We start from the raw sequence: 22,837 nt of genomic DNA, 5'->3' as shown, positions 1-22,837 counted from the left end.
TCCTTTCCTGAAGTTAGATATCCTTATAATACACAGATATATTAATATTTGGCAGCCTTACCAAGGAGGCTAAGGGTTAGGAATGAGTTGGAAAATGTATTGCTGAGAAACCCCAAGAGTGGCCGAATAATTTTGGAATTGTGCTGTGGCAGATGGAAGCACAGGGGACTTGTTTTGTTATTACAAGCAGTGATATTTACTGTATGACCAGAGTGATCTGCTGTTCTAATGCTGTAGCTGGTTCATTTCGTAGCTCAAGAATAGACAATTTTATAGCCAAGCCTACATTTCCAATGCGTGTGCGCTTCAAAAAGGCATCCCAGAAACTGAAGATAAGATTCCTGTTGAGTCTTCTAGATTTTTTAACTGTACATAGTAGCTCAAAAGCAAAAATTAGACTTTTAATCTTCTAGTGAAATAATTTATTTTTTACTGCTTTACCTGTGCAGCTCTGTACTTAGTCCTGTTATAACCACTGGTTTTACCGCAGATATGCTGGGGAGGCTCAGACATCCAGCTGTGGCCTCAGGGGGGCTCTATAGTGGTTATAACTGGACTAGAAGCAGGCAGGAGTTTCATATTCCAGGAAAATTGAGGAATTAACACAGCTTCATTATGGTGAGAAGTTGTCAAAGTTTCAGGCACCTGCAGTGAAACACCTTGCGTAAATCCAAGTCACCAGGTAAGTGTCTGCAAATGTTCTTGGCAGAGTATTTTTTTCAATAGATGTTCTACCTTAAAAACAACCAACCAATCAAACAAATAAAAACAAACAAAAACCCCCAACCAGCCAAAACAAACAAAAAACTAACCGAACCGAAAAAACCCCACTCATGTTATGATTTCATGGATCTTTTCCTGGACATATACCACTTTTGTCTTTGTCCTACTGACACTATGGCTAATAACTGAGCTATATTTGGAGGAACTGCATGTCAGACTTTGTTCTTTCTACATAAAATTTTGAAGGATCATACAGGTGTAACTCTGACCCTGGGTCACCTGCAATTTTTAAATAAGAGTGTGAATATATTCACTGCGCTTATCCTAGTCTTTTAATTATTTTTACTTAAATTTTAGAGAGGTAAAGAAAAGTGCATAAGAAGTTTGCCCTCTAAAAATGGGCCTGAAAGTAGGAATTACTTTGTTGGGAGTTTGCCACCTGCAGTTAGTCAGATCTACTGACTGAAAATTTTAATGAAACATTTTCCACTGTTTTCATTAGTTTGAGACAACAAATATATTTATGAAATTTAGATACTACTCAGGATCACATCTGTATAGTAAACACCTCACTGAAACATCTGTAAACATATGAAAAAATGTTTTGGTGCAGTATTTTCACCGAGAAATGCTCTCCAAAGTTGTTTTTGAGGGTATTATTCTCATTGCTCAGCTGATAGCTGTATTTTTGGAGAAAGCTGCGAATTTTTGAAAGGTGCAAAATATTCACTTTTTTCAACTATATAATTAAAAATACCGCACAAGTTTGTGCTAAAAAAATAGCACTTTTAAAACTAAAATTACTTTTCCAGATAGTTTCATTTTTAAACATTTTTAAAACATGAGGGGAAGCTTGAGAAAGTTTTTCTTTTTTAAACAGCATTCAAATTATAAATTAGCTGAAATATTTGATAGTGTACACCTGCCTTGCTATTTGTTGCTCTTTCAGACTAACTTGTGGAGTGGTTCAGTTTTTAACCAAGTCTTACTGCATCAAGTGCTTCGAAGGGATTTTTTTTTTTTTTTGTCTCACTGAATACCAGATGCATGTTTCACATCAACACCAGCATGCGAGTATTTGTTGGCGGTGAACCTGTGTGTTTTTAAAACATTTGGAGATACATGGAGGTGTTTGGCTGGGCCAAGGGGCAGCAGTAGTTGGCGGGCTCGTTGCTGCGCTGCCTCTGAGGAAGTGAGTAACATTGTGTGTGCCTTCCTGCCTTCGTTTCGTTGCCTTTTTCTGGAGCTGCAGCCCTGGCAGAGCTGTTAGCTTGGTTTGCAAGTTTCTGGTGGGAGGTGCGCAAGTGAGACGCGTTGGGAACTGGAATTCCCGAGTGTGCAACGAGGATCCCAACCAAGGGACCTGCATCTGACAACGCTCCAAGCGCGGAGCTTTCCATTTCCACTGGGGCCGGCACCAGAAACTTGAATCATGAAGGGATGCTCTGAGGGGGGTTGTGGGGCCAGGGCCTCGTCTCTCCGGGAATTTCGGGTCAGCTGCCCGCCGCCCAAGCCCCTGCTGCTGCCGCCGCCGAGCGCCGCTCGGGGCCGCTGAACGCCGGCGCTCCAGCGGAGTCACCGCCGCGCCCGAGAGGAACTCCCGTTCCCCGGGGAAGGGCGGGGGTCAGCCCGGGGCGCCCCTCGGGGAAGGGGGTGACGCGTCTCCCGTCTGCAGAGCGGGAAGGCCGAGCGCGGCCGCGGCGGGAGCGGAGCGCCGCCGGGTTCTGGGCTGGCCGGCAGCCACACAAAGCGCCGCTCTGCCCTCCCTTTGTCTGCGTGGCTTTGTCTCCTCCGTCCCCCCCCGCCGCGGGCCGGGACTCCCCGCCTCCGGCCGCCGCGGTCCCCTTTGTGCCACCTGCGCGCCGTGGGAACGGCCGCTCGCCCAATCCCCGCCCGGCCCGGCGAGCCGCTCCGCCGTTTTCCGCCTGGCGCCCGCGCAGGTGCACGGGCAGCACGGGAGGCAGCGGGGCCGCCGGGCGCTCCTCGCCGGCCCCGCGCCGGGCTCGCCCCGCCGCCGCCTCCCCTCTCGGCCGCGCGCAGCGCGCGCGAGGGCCGCGCGCCCCCGCCGCCGGACGCTCCACCCGCGCGGGGGAGGGACAGGGCGGCGCGCGCCTGCTCCGCACGGAACGCAGAGCGCGCGGGAGGCGGGGGGGGGGGGGGGGGGGGGGGGCGCGAGGGGAGGGCGCGAGGCGCCGCGAGGGCGGGGCGGTCGGGCGCGCGCGCGGGCAGCCCGGCGGGCGGGGCGAGGCGATAACCCTTGCGGAGCTGCCTGGGAGACCCCGGGTTTGGGGCTGCGCCAGCGCGCGCGGCGTCTCCTCCTCTTCCCCCCCCACCCCCCCCCGCGCCGAGTGGAAGGGGCTGGGGCTGGTGCCAGCAGCGGCGTGAGCGCTCGAGCGGCCGCCATTTTACGCCAGCTCCAGCACACTGTCCGGACACACCGAGGGAGCGGAGAAGGGGGGCAGCTCCTCAGCACGCCGAGCCGCTAGCCGCGCCCCGAGCCCCTTCGCACGGCGTTTCACCCCCGCAGCCACAGGTCAGGCGCTGGGCGCCGGCGGACTCGGGCTCGCCGCGGCTCGGAGCGGCAGCAGCCGCCCGCGGAGCGGGGTGGGAGCGGGGCCGGGGCAGGGCCGGACCGGACGGCAGAGGAGATTGAGGCGGCGGAGGGTGGCCGGCCGGCGGGCGGGGCGGGAGGCAGACGCCGGGGCCCTGCAGCGTTGCCGGGCCGGGGCCCGGCTGCCAGGCGCTGCGCGATGGGTGGAGGACCTGGCTGCCTTCGTGGCCGCTGCTGCCGGCCGGGGGGCGGCCGGGCTGGGCCGGTGCCCGCGCACTAGGCCCCGCAACTGGCCGGCGCTGGGGAGGCAGCGGCGGCCGCGGGGACCCGGAGCGGCCCCGCGCGGGGCGCGTGGCTCTCGCCTCATTGTCCTGCCGGCTCCGCCGCTCCATTCATTGCCCGTGAGGGGCTGGGCCGGGCCGGGGGGAGCTGCGACCTCGGTGCCCAGCGTGTGCGCGGGGAGCGGGGCCGCTCGGGTCTGGCGTGCCCCCGGTCACGTCGAGAGGCGGTGGGCGGCGGGCAGCGGCGTTTCCCGGCCGGGAGACGGGGCTGGCGGCGGTCCCCTGCATTGTTTCGGGGAGAAGTGTGGCTGGGGGGGTGGCGGTGGGGCCGGGAGGCGCCGCGAGCTCCCCGCCGAGTGGTGAAATCGGGCCCGGGGTGTTGCAACCGCTCTCCGGGGGGAATAGGGTGAGAGGTGGGGAATGGCTGGGGCTTGGGGAGGGGGGGAGCCGCTCCTCCTGCGGGAGTGTGGCGGGGAGGGGGGGAAGTCGGTCACTGGAGGAAGTTGTAGGACATCTGAACGCGCAGAGCACGTGTTTCCATTGGGCTCATGGCGGCTGCCGCTGCCGCCGCCGCCGTGGGTGGGTGCGGACTGGGAAGAGCGCTTTGTTCCTCCGGCTTGCCCGGCCGACACCGGAGCGAAGGCGGGAGGGGATCCCGGCCGCGCCTGGGGCCCGGAGAGGCGGCTCGCTCCGGGGTGCGGCGAGTTTGCAACGGGAGCTGGAGGCAGCAGTGGGTGTCAGTGACGGAATCCCGGCGGTAGCGGTGGCTGCATGTGGCAGGTTTGCTCTTCCTCCCATCCCCGCCATTGGCTTCTTGCTCCATTTCTAACTTGTTCAGAGCCGCTTAGGGAGCGTGTTAGAGAGACAGAGCGAGGGAGGTGAGTCAGTGTCTGGCTGGGTTGTGTAAAACCTGCAGTGAAAGCTGCCCACCCCCGCTAGTCAGTGGTGTTTGGACTTTCCTTTGTGTTAGTGTCTCTTTTGAAGAATTTTGTGCGTCTTGCAAAACTAAAAAGTATCAGAGAAGTGATCTACGATTTTTTTTTTTCTTTTTGCGAGAATAGAGCAGTCTGTTGCATGTATTGTCACTTGTATTGTTCTACTTGAAGATGTGTTTAGCTTAATTATGATGCTTATTGCATTTGAACAGATATCTGGAAACATGGCTACTGAACATGTTAACGGGAATGGTACTGAAGAGCCCATGGATACTTCTGCTGCAGTTACCCATTCTGAGCATTTCCAGACATTGCTTGATGCTGGTTTACCACAGAAAGTTGCTGAAAAACTAGATGAAATTTACGTTGCAGGTAAGATGTAAAACTTGCAAAACCACACTTACAATATTTTATTGGATTCTGCTGTCTTTGGACTAAAATAGCAACTTTTTGTGGTTTCCAAAAGTATGGGAACTGCAGTCTTACCAAAATCTGTGGATATTTTCCATTCAGTGATTCCATTTGTCGTAGAATTTTTCAGAAAAAAAGTCTTAGGCCAGGCCACTTGGGCTGAGGGGTGGGAAGGAGGAAAAGTATGCAGGTGACCATAGCAACATCTGGAAAAGGTGACAGATGATTTTTAGGAGGAGTAGGTGCTGTGGTCTTTGTGCATTTTTTACAGTAGTTGTAGGTAACTGTAAGTAGCTGAAGCCTTGGTATTCATCTTATCTAAATGGTATTTTGTGACATAGCATTTGGGCTCATGGATGCAAAGGTTATTGTGTTGGTTCTCTCAGTCATAGTAATAGCTGGTATTTTTTAAAGCTTGTGTTTTGGTTTGTGGTGGTCACTTCTAGTGCTGCAGTTTATTTGGCTTTGTGGTCTCAAAATGTACCAAGATACCTTTGCTAGGCAAACTAAGTCAGGTTCTGATAGATCCTTCTGAGTTCAGCTTCAGGATGTTGAAAATAAACTTGGCCTGTGTAACATCTGGGTTTCACAGAAGTCAAATGAATACATTGGTGCAGCAGCCGTTACTCTGAATCTTAACTTTTTTTGACTCTTGATGAAAAAAAAGGTTAAGTACACTTAAATATATACCTTTAAGAGAACTAAGTGATTTCTTAGGTATAGAAACTTATGTTAATCAGTGACTGATTTAGGGGTCACTGAAATGTGTCAGATGTGTTAAATGTGGCTAAACAAAGATTGCTGCCCAAATATAATTAGCAATTTTTTTCTTTTCTCTAGGGTTAGTTGCACATAGTGATCTAGACGAAAGAGCTATTGAAGCATTAAAGGAATTTAACGAAGAAGGTGCATTGGCAGTGCTTCAGCAGTTTAAAGACAGTGATCTCTCACATGTTCAGGTAACGTTAAGCAATTTGGAATATAATTGTTACGGGATAAACTGCTAGTTGATGGGCAAGAGATTTGCTTAAGTCACTTTAGTGATCCATATGTGAGATGTAAAACGTGCGCTGTACTAATTCAAGGTAAAATTAGGTTCTAGCTTACCACATTTTCAGAATTTAAGATTAATGTGTCTGTTGCAGAACAAAAGTGCCTTTTTATGTGGAGTCATGAAGACATACAGGCAGAGGGAAAAACAGGGGACCAAGGTGGCAGATTCTAGCAAAGGACCAGATGAGGCAAAAATTAAGGTATGTGCCTAAAAGAGAAAGGTTATGTGGTCTATCTGTGGTCTTTCAAAGCTATTGTGACAGATACCTTGATTCTTTTGGATCTGCTTTTCTTAAAAAGGCTATTTTAGGTTATATGTCGTTATTTGAAAGCTGTCACTTGCATTTTTATCTTACACTTCATCCTATTAGAGAGGAAATTTGATATACTCTTAATTACTGGAACTGAATGTATATAAAAATGAAGAAGATTTTACAGTTTGCTTTGTGTCTAGTTGAGATGGTTCTGCTATTCCACAGTTAAAAGTTTTCAGAAACTTGTCAGCGTAGATCTCTGAGTTCAGAACGTGTAACTTCAGCTACCCGTGGTTGTTTTATATATATTTTTTTCTTGTCCCCCCCCGCCCCTTTTTTTTTTTTTTTTTTTTTTCCTTCTTCGGGTTTAAAACAAGTCCACAATAGGGAGGAGACACCATGTGTGTCTGTAAAGACAGATTGTAATGGATTTAGGATTTAGCCCACTTCTTATGACATAATCACTGTTCTCATAAACTGTACCCCAAACTGTTGAAGTAATGGACATGGTATTTCTTGGACTGACCCCTCTGGTAGCAAGAGACTCCTAATCTCAAGAGTTAGACATACTATGATTTATTTTAAAATTCTGTGAGGAGCATCTTTACCAAAGCTTAAGGAAAGTAAAACCATCTAAGCATGCTTAGTTGATGTTCTAAAAAGCAGGAGAATCTTTAATCTTTCACTTTTAGTGTGTAAACTGCAAAATTAATATGTTTTATATTACAAATAACTATGTAGCTTGAGAAACTAGAAAATCTTTTTTCTCTTTGAGGCTGGGATGCCATTAATTATAACTTCAAAAAACCCGATAAGAGTTTGTGTCAGTACCACATAAAAAAACTAACAATATGAGGACTTAGTTAACTAGAAGTAGCATAGCTTTTACTGCTGATGGCTATAGCATTTAAAGTAACTTTGCAGTTTTCCAGTTGTGAAATTACTAACTCATGATTATAATTAGACTTGTTTAATATGCTGTTGCGTTGTGTGTAGAGTTGATTTGCTTTTGTACAAAATTAGTAAGAAAGACTAATTTCAGAGGAGTTTCTCATTATCTGTTTGCATACTGAATTTCATGTAATATGTTAAATTGGTAGTAAATCTGTATGTGGTGATTCTAGTGAGGATCAGTTGTGCTGGGATGCTGTATGTGCGCACAAGGAACTTGAGGGGGGTGGGGTGAGGGGAGGATAGGAGAAAGGAAACAGTACTACCACTTCAGTGGTGGGGTACCTGAAGTAGTCAGTACAGTATTCCAGGGGTGTAAGCACTTAAACATGTGTTCTTTAACTTCACTTAATGAGATTACTCATAAGTGTGAAGGGAACTCCTGTGCATAAATATTTGCAGGATTGGACATGCCAAAACAAGAAGTGGCTCAGACTAAGATCTTTCTAATTAAAGGGAAGCTCACTATTCTATTACTTGGCCTCTTTTTCTATATGAACATGAAGGAACTGGGAAAACTCTGTGGATCCCCGATTTTCTATAAGTGTGTTTTTACCTGATAGTTCTAGTAATTGTTTTGTAAGTTTCTTGTTGATGTACTAGAAGTAGACTTGTTTCCCTGTGGAAGTTTCAAACCAGTACAGTTTAAGAGGAATTATAAGCATGTCTCTTTGTGTATGAAGTGCATCTAAACTAGCTCAATTTGTATGTGACTTTAAAATTTTAAGTTTCTTACTTGAAGGCACTCTTGGAGAGAACCGGCTACACTCTCGATGTGACTACTGGACAGAGAAAGTATGGTGGACCTCCTCCAGAGTCTGTATATTCAGGACAACAGCCTTCTGTTGGTACAGAGGTAAGGAGAAGTTTATATATATGTATTCTTATTCATTGGAAGTATTTTTTTATAAACAATACTCGCTATGTCTGTTGTAGATATTTGTGGGCAAGATTCCAAGAGACTTGTTTGAAGATGAACTTGTTCCATTATTTGAGAAAGCTGGCCCTATATGGGATCTCCGCTTAATGATGGATCCACTAACTGGTCTAAATAGAGGATATGCTTTTGTCACTTTTTGTACTAAAGAGGCAGCCCAGGAAGCTGTTAAACTGGTAAGTCATCTTACTTGGATTTTTTTTTTTAAGGAATGTTGTCTGGCTTATAAGCAGTTGTCCTGATCCTAATGCTTAAATGCTTAAGATGAAACTGTCATTACTAGATCATTTCGTAAATATTTCCACAGCGTATATGAATTTTTATTTGCTATATTAGGGATGGGGGAAAAAAAAGCCAATAGACTACTGTTCTGTCTGGTTATATGAGCATTTATTATTAACAAAAGTTGTATTAGCAATTGTGGCTTCTCAGCTGTCTGCATCTGGATGAGTGTTGGAGAGAGAAGGTGTTTGAGTTGCTGTGGTACAAGGGCAGTGCTGGTCAGGTTGTCTGTGACTTCTGATATGTGCACCAGCAGAGGGCTCCGTGCTGGGAAAATGCATCTGAAGTTAGAGGATTTCGTAAGATACTTCAGATGGGAAATCATCACTCTTGAGTGTTAAGGTCTGTTTTGTTTGCTGCAACTGGCTGGAAAAAGTCATAAATCCTGTCAGGTTAAAAAACGTTTCCTCTGTTTTACACAGAGGTGTGAGATAGTTTGGTGTAAGGAATAGGCTTCTCTTAACAAGCTTTCTAGGTTTTATGCATGAAGTATCCATCACTAAAAAAGAGGGGGAAAAGAAACACCACCCCGATCCTCACGCTATTCCTTTGTTTTCTTAGTTAAGTTCAATTTGAGTTTTTGAACTAGTTACTGCTACATTGATATGGCCAAGATCAGTGTGCAGCTATGACCCCTCAAGTGTGCTAATTGTACACACTCTGAGGTGTACTGATACTGTATTAATATAGTAGGGTGAAAATCTCCATTTTGTAATAAGATACATTATTCATATGTCAATACAGTACTTTAATGGCTTAAGATGTAAGTCAGATAGTGGAGACAACTCAAGCTGAAGGTGGTGATGTGTTTTGAAAAAGTACAGAAGTGTCTACAAGAGTAGAAATACAAAAATATCTGGAATATACTGTTTAGCTTTTTGAATAAAAATGGTTCATGTTCAAGTGCGCAATCCAAATATACTTAGGATAACTGCATATATCTCTGCACTTTCATTGTCAACGTAGCTATTTATATCGTGTGTGAACTCTTAAAAAGAGTTATGTGCACGACTTAGTGAAACAATGAGTGAAATCAAATATGTTCTCAGAGACACCTAGTAAACAAACAAAAAGGAATTTTTCTGCACTTAGCTAGATTTGACTTAATGGCAGCACACTCTGAAAAGTCGTTCAGGTTCTGTTTCCATAAAAGTAACAACAGATCCTAGCATCAGTCTTCTACTAAATGATACAAGGGAAGGAGGTACTTGATGTCCCTTTATGCCTGATCTTTGACATGCAGGAAAAAAGTGTGTTGTGTTCTGGTTTTTAGTTGAATAGTCACTGACTGTAGTAGTTGGGAAGTGTTGAGATTAGGGCAGTTTTTCAGCCTTCACGCTAACCTCTTTGAGGCTATGGTTAGTTTTAAATGAGATTCTGTGGCACTTGTCAGCTTTTGAAGGGTTCCAACCATAGTTGCCTGGCTAGTTTGGTGTATTGATAAGTTTCCCAAGTTGTCTAGGAGTGATTTGCAGGGCTATTAGCAAAATATGGCTGTAGAGGTGAGTTGAAACTCTTGGGTCTATCACTTGTATTAGTTGCACATGCATGGGAGAGGCTGCTGAAAGACCTCTTAGAAATGTTGAACCCTTGGTCCTAGCTGTTTTAATATCCTAGTATTTTAAGTGTTCTTGATGCTACCTACAATCTTCTGATGTGCATACAATTTATTTATCAGCTTTCTGGACTCCCTGGGATAGGAGTTCATTTGTTATTTCCTATCTTTTTCCTAGAGGCTACTTTGACTCCCTCCCATTCAGGACTCTCTGAAATATAAGCAAAAATGAGAATAAACGTGTCTTCGTTGCCTGTAGGCTTCTGAGTAATAAGAGACAGTTATGAGGTTTTGTCAATACCCAAACTGTAGCAGAGAATAAACTGACCTGTCTTCAGGCTCCTGCAGTTAGTATAACATATTTTGCATACAATTAATATTTGCGTGGCTGTGGTATCATCCATGTTCTTTATAACAATTTAACTAAAATTTTTGGGTAAACTTAATGACTGTTGACTTACTCTATTCATTGACTAGCAGAAATCTTTAAAAGCCTGAACTCTTGATTTTGCAATGCAGATGCACTTTCAAGCCACTTAAAAAAGGGGAGAATTCCCTAAATTGTGTTTGACATATCTTTGGGGCTGTGCTTGAGACAAAAGTGGCCTGATACAGCCTGATACTGAGAAGACTTACAGATAAGAACAGTAGTTAATTTTATGTCCAGTACTTAATCCAGTGTAGTTAACCCTTGCTGCTTAAGTAGCAATGGCATTCAAATGTTGTTCACACAAGCACTGACTATAAGAAGTCTGAGTTTCAATTTCTTTTTAATGCTGGGCATTTTTTCCCCCTCTTAGTATGTGTTTACCTTCTGTTGTATACTTAGTTAAGAATTGTAACTCCAGTTGTGTTCTCTTGCACGTGTTCAATTCTCCTGTTTCATACGAAGTTGTTAGATTTCAGTTTTTCAAAACATTTCTGAGTGATTAAGGTTACCGTAGACATGTACAGGATAAATACTTGTGAGCTGAAGCTTGTAGGAAAACATATCAAACTATAGTAGCATACAGTGTATTTTTTGGCTAGAGCAAGTGTAAGCTTGATCAAAGTGTAGGGTACAGGTGAGTTACGCAAATATGCCACTTAAGCATTTTGCCAGCTATGCAGAGCAGTACAGCTTGCCACTTGCTGCTGGAAATAAACTAAAATTACTGGTGAAAGTTTAAGTGGATAAAATGACAAGACAGACCTTATACATACTTTGACCTGTTTATGAGTAGGTTCTTATAGAACTTAGTAAAAAAAAAAATCTATTACAGCAGCTAGAAAACAGTAATATCTCTGTTACTAACTTTGGGCGTTGATTCAGTGGTGACAGGAGGGGGAAGCAGTGTGCTGACATAGCTAATTTGGTAGCTTGAATATTTTGACAGTTTACTTGGATCATGACTTGAGCCTCTTCAAATCTATTCTAAGTTTACAGGTGATATGCAAACTATTTACCTAAAACTCATGAATTGGAATATTCAATACCACCCAAGTCAAGACTGTGTTGTCTGTGTTAAGAGAAACATAAAATGAAAAGTATTACTTAATATATTGTAATATGAAAAAAACTAGTAGAAACTGCTGTCAGTATGGGATTGCAATATAGTAGAATGTTTTCTTTTTTGTTAAAGTTATGAAATGTTATTTTGTTGACATGAATTGTATGAGAGACTCTTCTTGAATTGTGTAGACAAACTTTAGTCTTGAACTTTAACAGGAACAGTTGGATAATATCCATCTAGAATATAATATTTTGGTTGGAAGGGACCTAAAATGGTCACCTAGTCCAACTGCCTGACCATGTCAGGGGCTGTTCAAAAGTTAAAGCATATTGTTAAGGGCATTGTCTAAATTCCTCTTCTAAACGCTGACAAGCTGGGGGAATTCACCACCTCTCTAGGAAGCCTGTTCCAGTGTTTGCCCTCTCAGTTAAAAAATGCTTCCTAATGTAAAGAAATGTTTCCTGATGTACACTTCAGTTAATGAAGAATCAGTTTGTGTCCTGTTTCCATGTTTATAAACTGTCAGCTTTTTTTAAAGGTGTTTCTTTAGAGGATTTTTTTTGTTTGTTACTGTAATCTGTCCATTAATGTGTGTGTTTATTAGTGATCATAAACATAATATATATACAGTCTGCTGACACAGCTGTTTCCTAGTTTAAAATTGACTATTGGGCACATGGGCAACAGACATAGAGATGGAAGTCTTTTACTGTATCCTACTATGTTTTGAGACATAATTGGTTGGGAAGATGCCACTCCAGATTCTTTTCACATGTACAGTTCTCCGCTTAGCTCACTTTTGGTACAGTTTTCTAGCTTTGAAATTTTTCAGTGTTATAGTTTTTGTTTGCAAGAGATAAATAAACGTCTTCACCCTCATTTTAGTGCTTTAAGCAAGAAGGGATGTGGGAGAACTTGCTTATAAAGCAAGGTTTACCATCAAATACGAAGTAACTCATTAAATAAATAACTAGATTAAACTTAAAAAAGCTGTCCTACTACTTGTCAATAAGATGTTGACCGCAAAATAGATTTTCCTAGCTAAAGAACTGTCTGCTGCAGGGCTTCCAGCTGGAAAGGGGTTGATGTACCACCCGTTGACCTCCCTGCCACTTGTTTGGGTGATGCATGTCTGCATCTCAATGAAAGGCATTTTTTGTCAACAGATGTCTACAGTAATACTTGTTTGTGGTTTTTCTTTTTTTTCTTAAACTACTGACTTGTTCAGGGTGTCTTCTAAACAATCTGTTGCGGGGAAAGCATTTGAACAGAAGTCTTAGGATTTCAAGTCAGTAGAAGTTTCTTGCTGTTTACTATCTTTACATGTGTAACCTGTGTGCTTTGGAAAGTATTTGGCAATTGCTTTTGAACATTTTGTGGAGAAGACCTGATCACGGCTCACTCTCTTTAGTTAACTATGGAAATTTAAAAGGTCATCTGACTTTAATTGGTACTCCTGTCTTGGGTAATACACAATTCAAGAATTCCTAGATGCAATTTATAGAGGAACTTGCGTTTTTTTTCTGCACTGTTGTGAAGGGAGGAGCCTTAACCTTGATGACTTGGACCTGAGATTTACCTTTCATAGTGCTACAGGAAAAAGTTTCTAAAGAAACACGTGTTAAGACAAAAGGCTTGAACAAGAAGGGAAGGATAATTGTTGGCTGAAATTATTGAGATATCTTAAGAGTACATGGGTACACTTCAGAACAGCTGAATATGCATTGTAAGAATGTGTTAAGCGCCAAAGAATTTGACATATTACTAAATGCTGTTTGCAAAAATAAAATATTTGGTATGCTGTTGGAGATAAGTGAAAATTATCTGTAACTGATGATTGTCCAATTATTTTTCTTTCAGTACAACAACCATGAAATTCGTTCTGGAAAACACATTGGTGTATGCATCTCTGTTGCAAATAATAGGCTTTTTGTTGGTTCTATTCCTAAGAGTAAAACCAAGGAGCAAATTGTTGAAGAATTTAGCAAAGTAACAGGTAAGTCAATAACTAAGTTTCGTAGAGCTGGAGAGAGAGAATTATAGAATTGTTTGGGTTGGAAAAGACCTTTTAAGATGATCAAGTCCAACTGTAAACCTAACACTGCCAAGTCCACCGCTAAACCATGTCCCTAAGCACTACATCCTCATGTCTTTTTATACCTCCAGGGATGATGACTCAGCCATTTTCCTGGGCAGCCTGTTCCAATGCCTGACAACCCTTTCCATGACAAAGTTTTTCCTAATATCCAATCTAAACCTTCCCTAGTGCAACTTGAGGCCATTTCCTCTCATCCTATCACTTGCTACTTGGGAGAAGAGACCAACACCCTCCATGCTACAACCTCCTTTCAGGTAGTTGTAGACAGTGATAAGGTTTCCCCTCAGCCTCCCTTTCTCCAGGCTAAACAACCCCAGTTCCATCAGCCGCTCCTTGTCAGACTTGTGCTCCAGAACCCTCACCAGCTTCGTTGCCCTTCTCTGAACTCCCTCCAGCACATCAAGGTCTATCTTGTAGTGAGGGGCCCAAAACCTCAAATCCTGAACACAGGATTTGAGGTGCGGCTTCACCAGTGCCGAGTGCAAAGAGGCAATCACTTACCTAGTCCTGCTGGCCACACTATTCCTGAGACAAGCCAGGATGCTGTTGGCCTTTTTGGCCACCGGAGCACACTGCTGGCTCATATTTAGCTGGCTGTCAGGACCCCCAGGTCCTTTTCTGCCAGGCTTTTCAGCGACTCTTCCCAAACCTGTAGTGTTGCATGGAGTTGTCATGACCCATGTCAAACACGATCAGTGATGAACCCTCTTCCCTGTCTTTCGGCTCATGGTAGAATGATCTCACTGCTTGATGTTTGGTTTTTTTGGTGGGTTTTTTTGTTGTTTTTTTGTGGGGTTTTTTTGTGTGTATGTGGGTGGTGGTTTTTTTTTTTTCCCCTAAAACTTGTGCTGAGAGCTGAAATAGTTGTGATTAGACTAGATATGTGTTTCCCAGTTTTACCTAGAGTGTGTAATTTGTAAAAAAGCCATTCAAAGAAATAGATGGTTTAATTATTTCAATACTAATGGATATTTTAAATCTTTTCAAGATGAAACTGAAGGAGGTTGGAGAACATAACTAGTTCTGTGCTTTAGAATTCTTAGTGATTTAATAAGGACCTCTTTTTTAATAACAACTTATAAACTCGCAAAGGTAACATTTGATGGCTTTCTCTCTTGCCAAAGGTTATACTATAGGTTCTTCGGAGTAACACTGAAACTTTTTAGGTGTCTTAAAATCATGTAAGTTTGATCTCTTGTTTAGGCATGCATGGAAAAAACCACATGCTGGTAAGTGGTGTGAGTTAGGGGTTTGATACAAGAACTGATGCAGAGCACAACTTTTAGCTGCAGTTACCCATGCAGTTAAAGGAAAGGTACTCTTCCATAGTTACTTAGCTTTCTTCACTAAATAAAATGGAACCTAACTCAGGAAAGTCTAATGTGTCTCTTTCAAAACATTGTTCTTAAAGGTAGGGAAATTTTAATATGTATGTGATCTCAAAAGTCTAGTGTGTTCATGCTTTTTTGGAACCACTTGTCAGATGCTTAGTTAACAGAAATATAATCCCTACTTTGTGATACAAATTCATGTATTGAAGCTGTAACAAATATTTTGCTTAATTTCAGAGGGTCTTACAGATGTCATATTGTATCATCAGCCTGATGACAAGAAAAAGAACCGGGGTTTCTGTTTCCTTGAATATGAAGATCACAAAACTGCTGCTCAGGCCAGACGTAGGTTAATGAGCGGCAAAGTGAAAGTCTGGGGAAATGTTGTTACAGTTGAATGGGCTGACCCTATAGAAGATCCAGATCCTGAAGTCATGGCGAAGGTAATAAAGCTGTAAGGGAACCATAATACATTTAAACAGCCTTTTTCCAAAGTAACTACTTCCTGACGTTAGCCTAAGTTTAAATACCATCTTTCAGTTGTGTTGACAGAGACGTTGTAGGTGAGGTGATAAAAATATGAATACACTCTAGAATTGATGAGAATTTAAAAACTCTATTGGCTGATGTTAATTTGTGCTGCTAAGGCTGAAGGCTCAACATAATTCTTGGCAAAATGACATATAGGCCTGATGTACTTAATTTCTCATGTGGAAGTGGCGGTGGTGACTCCAAAAGTTAAAATGGATTTGTAGCATAATATTTGGAGGGACGGAAATCCAGATAACGATCACAGAATAAGTCTTAAATTATTTTTAACCCTGGAACTGTATGTTTGTCACTTCAGAGTTGGAACATGTCAGTAAAGATGCACAGATGTATTTTTGAGGTTGCCTCTAGTAGTTACTTCTGAGAAGTTAAGCAATTACTTTGTGTTTGGAACTCTATATCTTTATTTTTCATTTAGGGGATTAATTCCTTCAAATATTAAGACTAATAATATTTTGTGTGTCAAATATTTCAGTGAAACTGAAGTCTGGACTGTTAATATTTTGATTTGCATTGTAACAGTTGTTTTAAATATGTGTGATATTTTGCCAAAAACGAATTACCTGAATTTCTGTTCCATCAGATAATGCCCAACCCCGTCTTTTTTCAGTTATGTTGTGTAGCTGAGTTGTTTAATGGAAACTCCTAGCTAGCTCGTATCCTTATCTCTTTCTCTTTGCTTGCTTTTCATCTGTGCTTTTACTCTCATCTGAGACACGTCACTTGCTGGAGTCCTACTTTGATGGACCTAGTAAGATAGCTTGGCTGGGATCTCCTCTTTGGTGAGCCATAAGGGAAAAGGGTTGGGGTGGGGGCTCATCTTAGGGAAAAAGCTGCTTTTGTAATACAGAAGCTTTTGGACTACCCTGTCTGCAGACTTTATTTTCCTTGCCCAGCGTAATAGACTATCAGCAGCAGGGAAGAGTCTTGTAGGTAAAATTTGTTGAAGGTGGTGTTTTCCTAAATGTGGTGGCCTATCTATCTGTTCAGTATCTTGGCTCAAAAGAGAAGAGACCTAATCCAGCAAACTGTTCAAATAAATTAGTAGGAACTTCTGCAGACATGAATGAATAGATGAGCGAGAAGTGGTAGGAGACAGAATTGGATATCTTTCCAAAGTAAGTTTACAGATGTGAGGAGTGAAAGGCTAAAGAAGGTAAAGCTGGATAGTGGTATGCCCCATTTAATATATAGTTTTTGGAATGTGGTTGTTATGCCTTTTATTGTTTTGTATTTGAAATGGAACATGAAAAAAGAAACACAAATATAGAAATTGTGCAGAAAATCAACTGGTATACTTCTAGTGCTGTGTGGCAAAGATACGGCATGGAGCTTGGGTTGAAGATACACGGAAAAGTGAGACTGAATGTGCATACTGAAAAAGTAGAGAACATCTAGCTTGTGTGTGAAGACAAAAGTTGGAACAAGCACTGGTGTCTGACCTTTCTCGCTGTGTCCCTTTGTTTATAGTTGCAACAAGGAAAGTCTCTGCCCCAGTCTTTCTTGCCCATTTACTGTATATTTGGAGAAGTTGGCCACATCTGGCACTTCTGGAAGTGTTAGGCTTTACTTTCTGTTTTTTATTGCTGTCTTTCTTCTAAGAGCAACTGAGCTGCTGCAGCAGTCAGTAATATTCCACATGTGAGCTGCAGGTTGGCTGTCACTGCTTCCGAGTACTGTCAAATTGGGAGCAAAGAGAGTTTTTCACCCATGTCATCTTACACATTCCTGTGGCAGAAGCCTCTGGAGAAAACACTGTGAGTAGGAGGAGTAGATTACTTTCATCAGAATAATAATCTGATTGGCAGTTTTCCTGTCAAGACTGCTAGAAAAGCAAGTCCATAAGAGCAAACTATGGGGAAGACAAATTCAGCTTTTTAACCGGAAGATAGTCATATAGAAAGCTAGATTCTGAAACTGGGCATGTTATAGGAGGGTAGTGCTTATACTGACAGATTGCAGTATAATTGGTTAACTAATTGATTTCTAGTCCAAAGTGAACTTTTTTCCCAGCTTCTAGTAGCTGTATTGATAGCTTAATTGCTCCTAAGTGTTTATTTTTATGCCTCTTCTACCTGTAGTGCAGATCAATTTTTCTTAATGTCTTACTTTATTTCTGTAGCATGGCTGAGGCTACAGAGGATGTTCTGGAGTGGCAGGTTAAGCAGCTAAATGGAATCTTATGCTGTGGCTGCCTGGTAGATTACAGGACAGGGGACATGGCTAGTAGTAACCCTCGGAGAATGTGGTAATGAAGTCTGAAGTGTTTGTAGGTAATAGGAGGAAAAGGAGCAGATCCCAGAAGTTTTGGGAGTAGTCTAATCTTAAGCAGTTTTCAAAGCAGGTTCTGCCTTTATGACAAAATGCTGCTCCTGGGTATGTTACTTGTTAGGTGTATATTTATGGATCCTTTGTGTCGTAGTCCATGAGCCTTAATGAAGAGGTCTTCCCTTCTTTTTTTCTCCTTCCCTCTTTAGATAGCTTAAATGAAGTAAAAATGGGTTCATCTTCTCTCAACTTATGTTTTAACCTGCCTCCTAACTTTGACATGTCTCTGACTGGTTCAGGTGTACTTTTATCCTGTTACATGACCGAAGATTTTTAAAATTTTAGCCGTTGGAGATTAATGGATTTGTCTACACTGGAAAAATGGAAATGGGTTGCTTTTTACTTTAAAAAAATGTTGTGCTAGTGCATCTTGTAACAAAAAAGATTTTTAAGGTTTTTAGTCATGTCTGACGCTATGTCAGTCGTGGATATATTAGTGAAGGCTACTTAGTTCCTCATGAGAGTCTACTTTTCATCCTTTCCTAAAATACAAGAATAAGAAACAGTTGTTTGAAAGTCGTTTTTCAAAACCATTGGTTACATAACTTCCTGTAATTCATTTTCATGAAATAAGGTAGCAATTAGGACGATATACTAAAAGTGGTTATTACGTGTGGGTTACAAGAAATAAAGGTTGCTCTTACCATCGAGGCATGTAGGAGAAGCTTAACACAGGATAGGAAGCAACTTTCCTTGTAGAGCTGGCTATGACTTTTATAATCTCCTGAGAATCAGCAAGAGTAACTGTTGCCAAAGACTAGTCTTAATTACAGTGGGTCAGATTTATGATCTGTAGTATCCCATCTTCCAAACTCTGCATCCTACCCTAGTTCAGTTAGATAAAGATTAATGGAAGTCTGTCCTGTTCGTTGGTAACTTAATTACATAGTAATTCTTATTAAAAGGGTGTCTCTGCTGCCATGTACTATGTTTAGTTTTTGTCATCAGCTAGTTTGAAACCACTAGTAGCAGAGGGCATATGAATAGAAGTTTGGGGTCTTTGCAGCTGATGTGCAGCTGCGTTGTACAAAGGTAAGACTGAGCATCCTTTGGCAGTAGGAGGTGGCGAGACTCAAGGCATGGTGGCAGAGTATGGAAGGGACTCTACTAGCAAATCAGGTGCTTGTCAGTGGTGAGAACTCGTAGATGACATCATGCAAACGTGCTAATGTACGGACATTTAGTGCAACCTTAGTGTGGATGCAAGGACGAGTCCTTGAATACTAATGGGTCACTAACATATGTTGTTCCTGGTGTCCTGGGTACATTGTCTGCTATATTAAATAAGTGTCTAGTTTAAGCTTTTGTCAGACTGCCCTGTATTTTCTTTTATTGTAAGCAGTTGGCGGTTGGTGAAACTTCATATTGATGATTTAGTCACTATCAGACAAGTAACAGGTCATATCTGAATAGTTAAAAGATAACCAACCTCTCTGGTCTTATAAGCTGCATAGCAGTCTCTGTGTAGCGTAAGAGCCATATTGCATGCTTTAGAGAGCGGGGGGAGGGAATAGACTTTCAGAGTTATTTGCAGGTGGCTGTTGCTCAAGGGGAGGACACAGTTTGACTTGTGAGAAAGTCCAAGGGTGACTTGGCAGTGTCAGTGTTTGGATATCCCCTTCTGTCTGTGTTTTCTCTTGTAGCTGTGGATTCAGGTCACTGAGCGCTCCTCAGGCAAGCACAGTCCTGATGCTAGGTGTTTGTTGTAGCTATAGCATGGGAGCTACAAGTTGAGGAGCTTGAGAGCTGCAGGCCTGTCACCTCTGACCTAGATATTATAGTGATGACTGTTCCGCAGATACCTGAGCAAAAACCTGTCTAAACAATGAAATGTTTTGATAAGCTAATTATTTTGTGTGTAACCATGCCTTGTTGCCTTCTTTCAAGTTTGAAAGTGCTCTGAGTTGAAGATTACTGCTGCTAGGATTCTTTTAAACGTTAAAACAAATTGGACTGACTTTCAGGATACTAATACTATGTAACCATGCTTGAAAACAGATTTAGTATTTTTTATCAGTCAGGGAATTTTGGACCTAATTCATGCTGTATGAACATACAAATATACATATTCATGTATGTGTATGTAAAATGCTGTACATAAAGTGTAATGACATTTTCAGTACTGCCAGTAGCAGTGGCTTACAAAACTTCATTTCGAGTTTTCAAATTAGATCATACTTCTAAGTCTTTTCTTTTTTTCTTTTTTTCTTTTTTTTTTTAGGTAAAAGTTTTGTTTGTACGTAATCTTGCCAATACTGTAACAGAGGAGATACTAGAAAAAGCCTTCAGTCAATTTGGAAAGCTAGAGCGAGTGAAGAAGCTAAAAGACTATGCTTTCATTCATTTTGATGAACGAGATGGTGCTGTAAAGGTAAGTGAATAGGACTGTAACTGTGTGTGTAAGTAGTGACTAAACATTACATTTAGAAGCTGTATATTTCTTTGAATCTGAGAACAAGCTCTGTGTGGAGAAATAGTAGCACATTGTCACTGATAACTTTGTCCTCTCTGGGTGTCTTCTAGGAAGACGCAGTTGCTAGCTTGAGAAGTGGATCTTAGATGCGCGTATCCTAAGTAATTCTGCTGATGAGTGTCTGAGTATGTGTTATTGTTTGAAACTGAAGTGCCAGAAGTTGAATGAACGTTCTCACCGTATTATTGGTAGAATCTAAAGCAGTTTCTTTAGGGCAGGTGATAAAATCTTGGGTAGTCTTTTTGTTTTCTGGGAGCAGAATGGTGTGAAATAAGCGCCTTTTCTTTTTGATGAGAGGTGCTGGACAATTGAGTAATTGTTATTCCTGGATTTTGCTACCCTTGTCTTGGTGTTTTTTCTCCTGTCATCTGTCGTTAGGAAGACAAAGTGTAATTCCAATCCTGCCTGTAGTGTGTCTATTTTTTTATGTTCTGTGGGAGGATGCAGAATACAGGGGGATTCAGTTTTTCTTACTCATCCAGATGCCTTAAAGCAGATGCTCAGGAATATGATGGAAAGAGTTTTTTCAGAGGATATGTATTCCACCAAGACTTGGCTATGTAGAGTCTCTAAAAGTAGCATAATCTTTAGGATTCCCCTGCTTGATTTTAACTTGTAGCAATTACTGTGACCCACGGCAACTGTACTTGTGTGTGTTGGTGGGTTTACTTGTATGTTTGTGGTGAAATTTTTTTTTTTGTGGTTAGAATGAGACTGTTAAATTCTAATTTTTGGCTTATGATTTAAAAAGACAGTTACGTTTATTATGAGTAAAATAAAGGAAGAGAAACATATACTGATCTCTAGTTTTAGTAGTGTTTGCATGTGTGCTGATATTAGAAATTTATTCCCTTATTGCAAAATCTGTACTTCCAGAGGACAGTTCTGTCACTTCATTAATTGAAACAGCTTGCAAAGCTTGAAGTCTGTTTACAGTTTTGAGTAGATTTCTAAACTGATACATGCTGTCCTGGGTCTGAGAACGAAGTTAAGAGGAAATCCATATCTCTGGAACCCACTATAAATGTATAACTCTGGAACCCACAATACTATGCTTTCTGATGATTTTTAAAAAGTTTTAGCATTATGTTGTTATTTTAGCTCTGGATTTAAAATGCATGCTCTAAAAGATAGAATAAAATTAATAACTCCAGATATGCTTAGAAGTATGTTTAAAGTCTGGTTAATTCCTTCAGGCAATGGAAGAAATGAATGGCAAAGATTTAGAGGGAGAAAACATTGAAATTGTTTTTGCTAAGCCACCAGATCAAAAAAGGAAAGAACGGAAAGCTCAGAGACAAGCGGCTAAAAATCAGATGTAAGTGTAAATGCATGCACATATGTTGTATTACTTCTGAAAGACATGTACAGTCCTACAGAATTAGAAGTTCTGGGTATTTTAGTAGGTGTACTAGAGTGCATACAGGTTTTCTGGCTTCTCTGAAGATGTTGGATTCGTTTAAGTTGTTTGCATTTTACTTAAAATCTAGTAGTGGTGTTGGTGAGAATTCAGATAGTTTTGCTCTGCTTATCGAGTGTGAAAGCACCAGAGGAAATGTTTAATGGTCATGAAACATACACACTTCTCACTTTTTATTCTAAACTTTCATGTACTTCTGTGCTAGTATGTCACATGGATGAATTTAGCAACATGTGTTCCTCCCAGCTGGCTTAGCAGTATTGATACAGCCCCCCTTGCTTACTGTAGCAAAGTACCCACTGAAAGGAGTATCCTGACATTCTTTTTTTCCCCACTTCCAAAGGATTTGCTTATGAAGCTTATAAATTCACACTGATAGATATCTTACACTAATAAATGCTGAACATGGCAGGGGGAGGGGGAAAGGCATTTCTTGCTAGTGTGTTCTGCTTAATGTTCTCATGTGTTTTTCTTCTTGGATATCTTGTAGCTTTCCTAACCATCTTCCCTCCCCCACCTTATTTCCCAAAATAACTTCTGCTGGTGCTGCTGCGCAGCATCCAAGAAGACAGAATAGCGAGGTTACCAGATTAATACAGAACTCCAGATGGTGACCTACTATACACGTGGAATTGGTTAAATATGCCTGCCCTCTAGTCCTTGTAACTTTCTTGGCCCTTTTGTTCTTATTCCTTGGGCATCCGTTTTTACTGTAAGAGATGGATTTCTTATTTCTTTTGTGTTTCTGTTAGGCAGGCCTTTTCTGTTCTGCTTAAATCTTTTGGTGGAACAACTATTTCATTCTGTATATTCTGTATCTTGGCAACACCACCATAAATATCTGTATAATTAAAATATAAAATGCTGTTGAAAGTTGCACAATTTGCCTCTCAACACAGGCAGTTGTCTGCATGGTTGTGTTGTCTCTGGTTGGAGATATGCTTTCTCTAATTGAATGTGAGTAGTACCAGAAAACATTCTCATACTGCAGTATACAAACAGTTTTTCTAGTTTGGTATTCAGGATCTAATAATGACCTCTTACCAGTGATGAAAAGGAAGATTTTCTTTAAATGCACTTGATCAGTTATAATGCTGTGTGATTTTTTTCCCCCCACTCCCCAACTGTTCTCTGCAGATTATCTGAGACCCAGATTTATTACTTCTGGATAGCATGCATGTATTTATAATACTGGAAGTCTTCTGGCATGTG

The 22,837-nt window shown here is 41.8% G+C and overlaps 1 protein-coding gene across 3 annotated transcripts in view; it reads left to right on the top strand.

Annotated features, from left to right (window-relative positions):
• The first annotated feature begins 3,067 nt into the window (after positions 1-3,067).
• SYNCRIP (synaptotagmin binding cytoplasmic RNA interacting protein) overlaps positions 3,068-22,837 on the top strand; it is a 27,330-nt gene continuing 7,560 nt past the window's right edge. For 2 of the 3 annotated variants that reach the window (XM_065630985.1, XM_065630984.1), the window contains exons 1-10: positions 3,173-3,256; positions 4,703-4,862; positions 5,742-5,860; positions 6,047-6,154; positions 7,902-8,015; positions 8,096-8,272; positions 13,287-13,422; positions 15,093-15,298; positions 19,954-20,103; positions 21,402-21,523. In XM_065630985.1, the coding sequence (XP_065487057.1) occupies positions 4,715-4,862; positions 5,742-5,860; positions 6,047-6,154; positions 7,902-8,015; positions 8,096-8,272; positions 13,287-13,422; positions 15,093-15,298; positions 19,954-20,103; positions 21,402-21,523 (1,280 nt within the window). In that variant the 5' untranslated portion in view covers positions 3,173-3,256; positions 4,703-4,714. Of the gene's footprint in view, positions 3,257-4,702; positions 4,863-5,741; positions 5,861-6,046; positions 6,155-7,901; positions 8,016-8,095; positions 8,273-13,286; positions 13,423-15,092; positions 15,299-19,953; positions 20,104-21,401; positions 21,524-22,837 lie in introns of all 3 variants that reach the window. The other variant, XM_065630987.1, reaches the window with a different exon arrangement.

The sequence above is a fragment of the Caloenas nicobarica genome, chromosome 3 (genome assembly GCF_036013445.1).
Source record: "Caloenas nicobarica isolate bCalNic1 chromosome 3, bCalNic1.hap1, whole genome shotgun sequence".
In the NCBI taxonomy this organism is placed as follows: Eukaryota; Metazoa; Chordata; class Aves; order Columbiformes; family Columbidae; genus Caloenas; species Caloenas nicobarica.
This window is presented reverse-complemented; position numbering and strand designations above follow the sequence as displayed.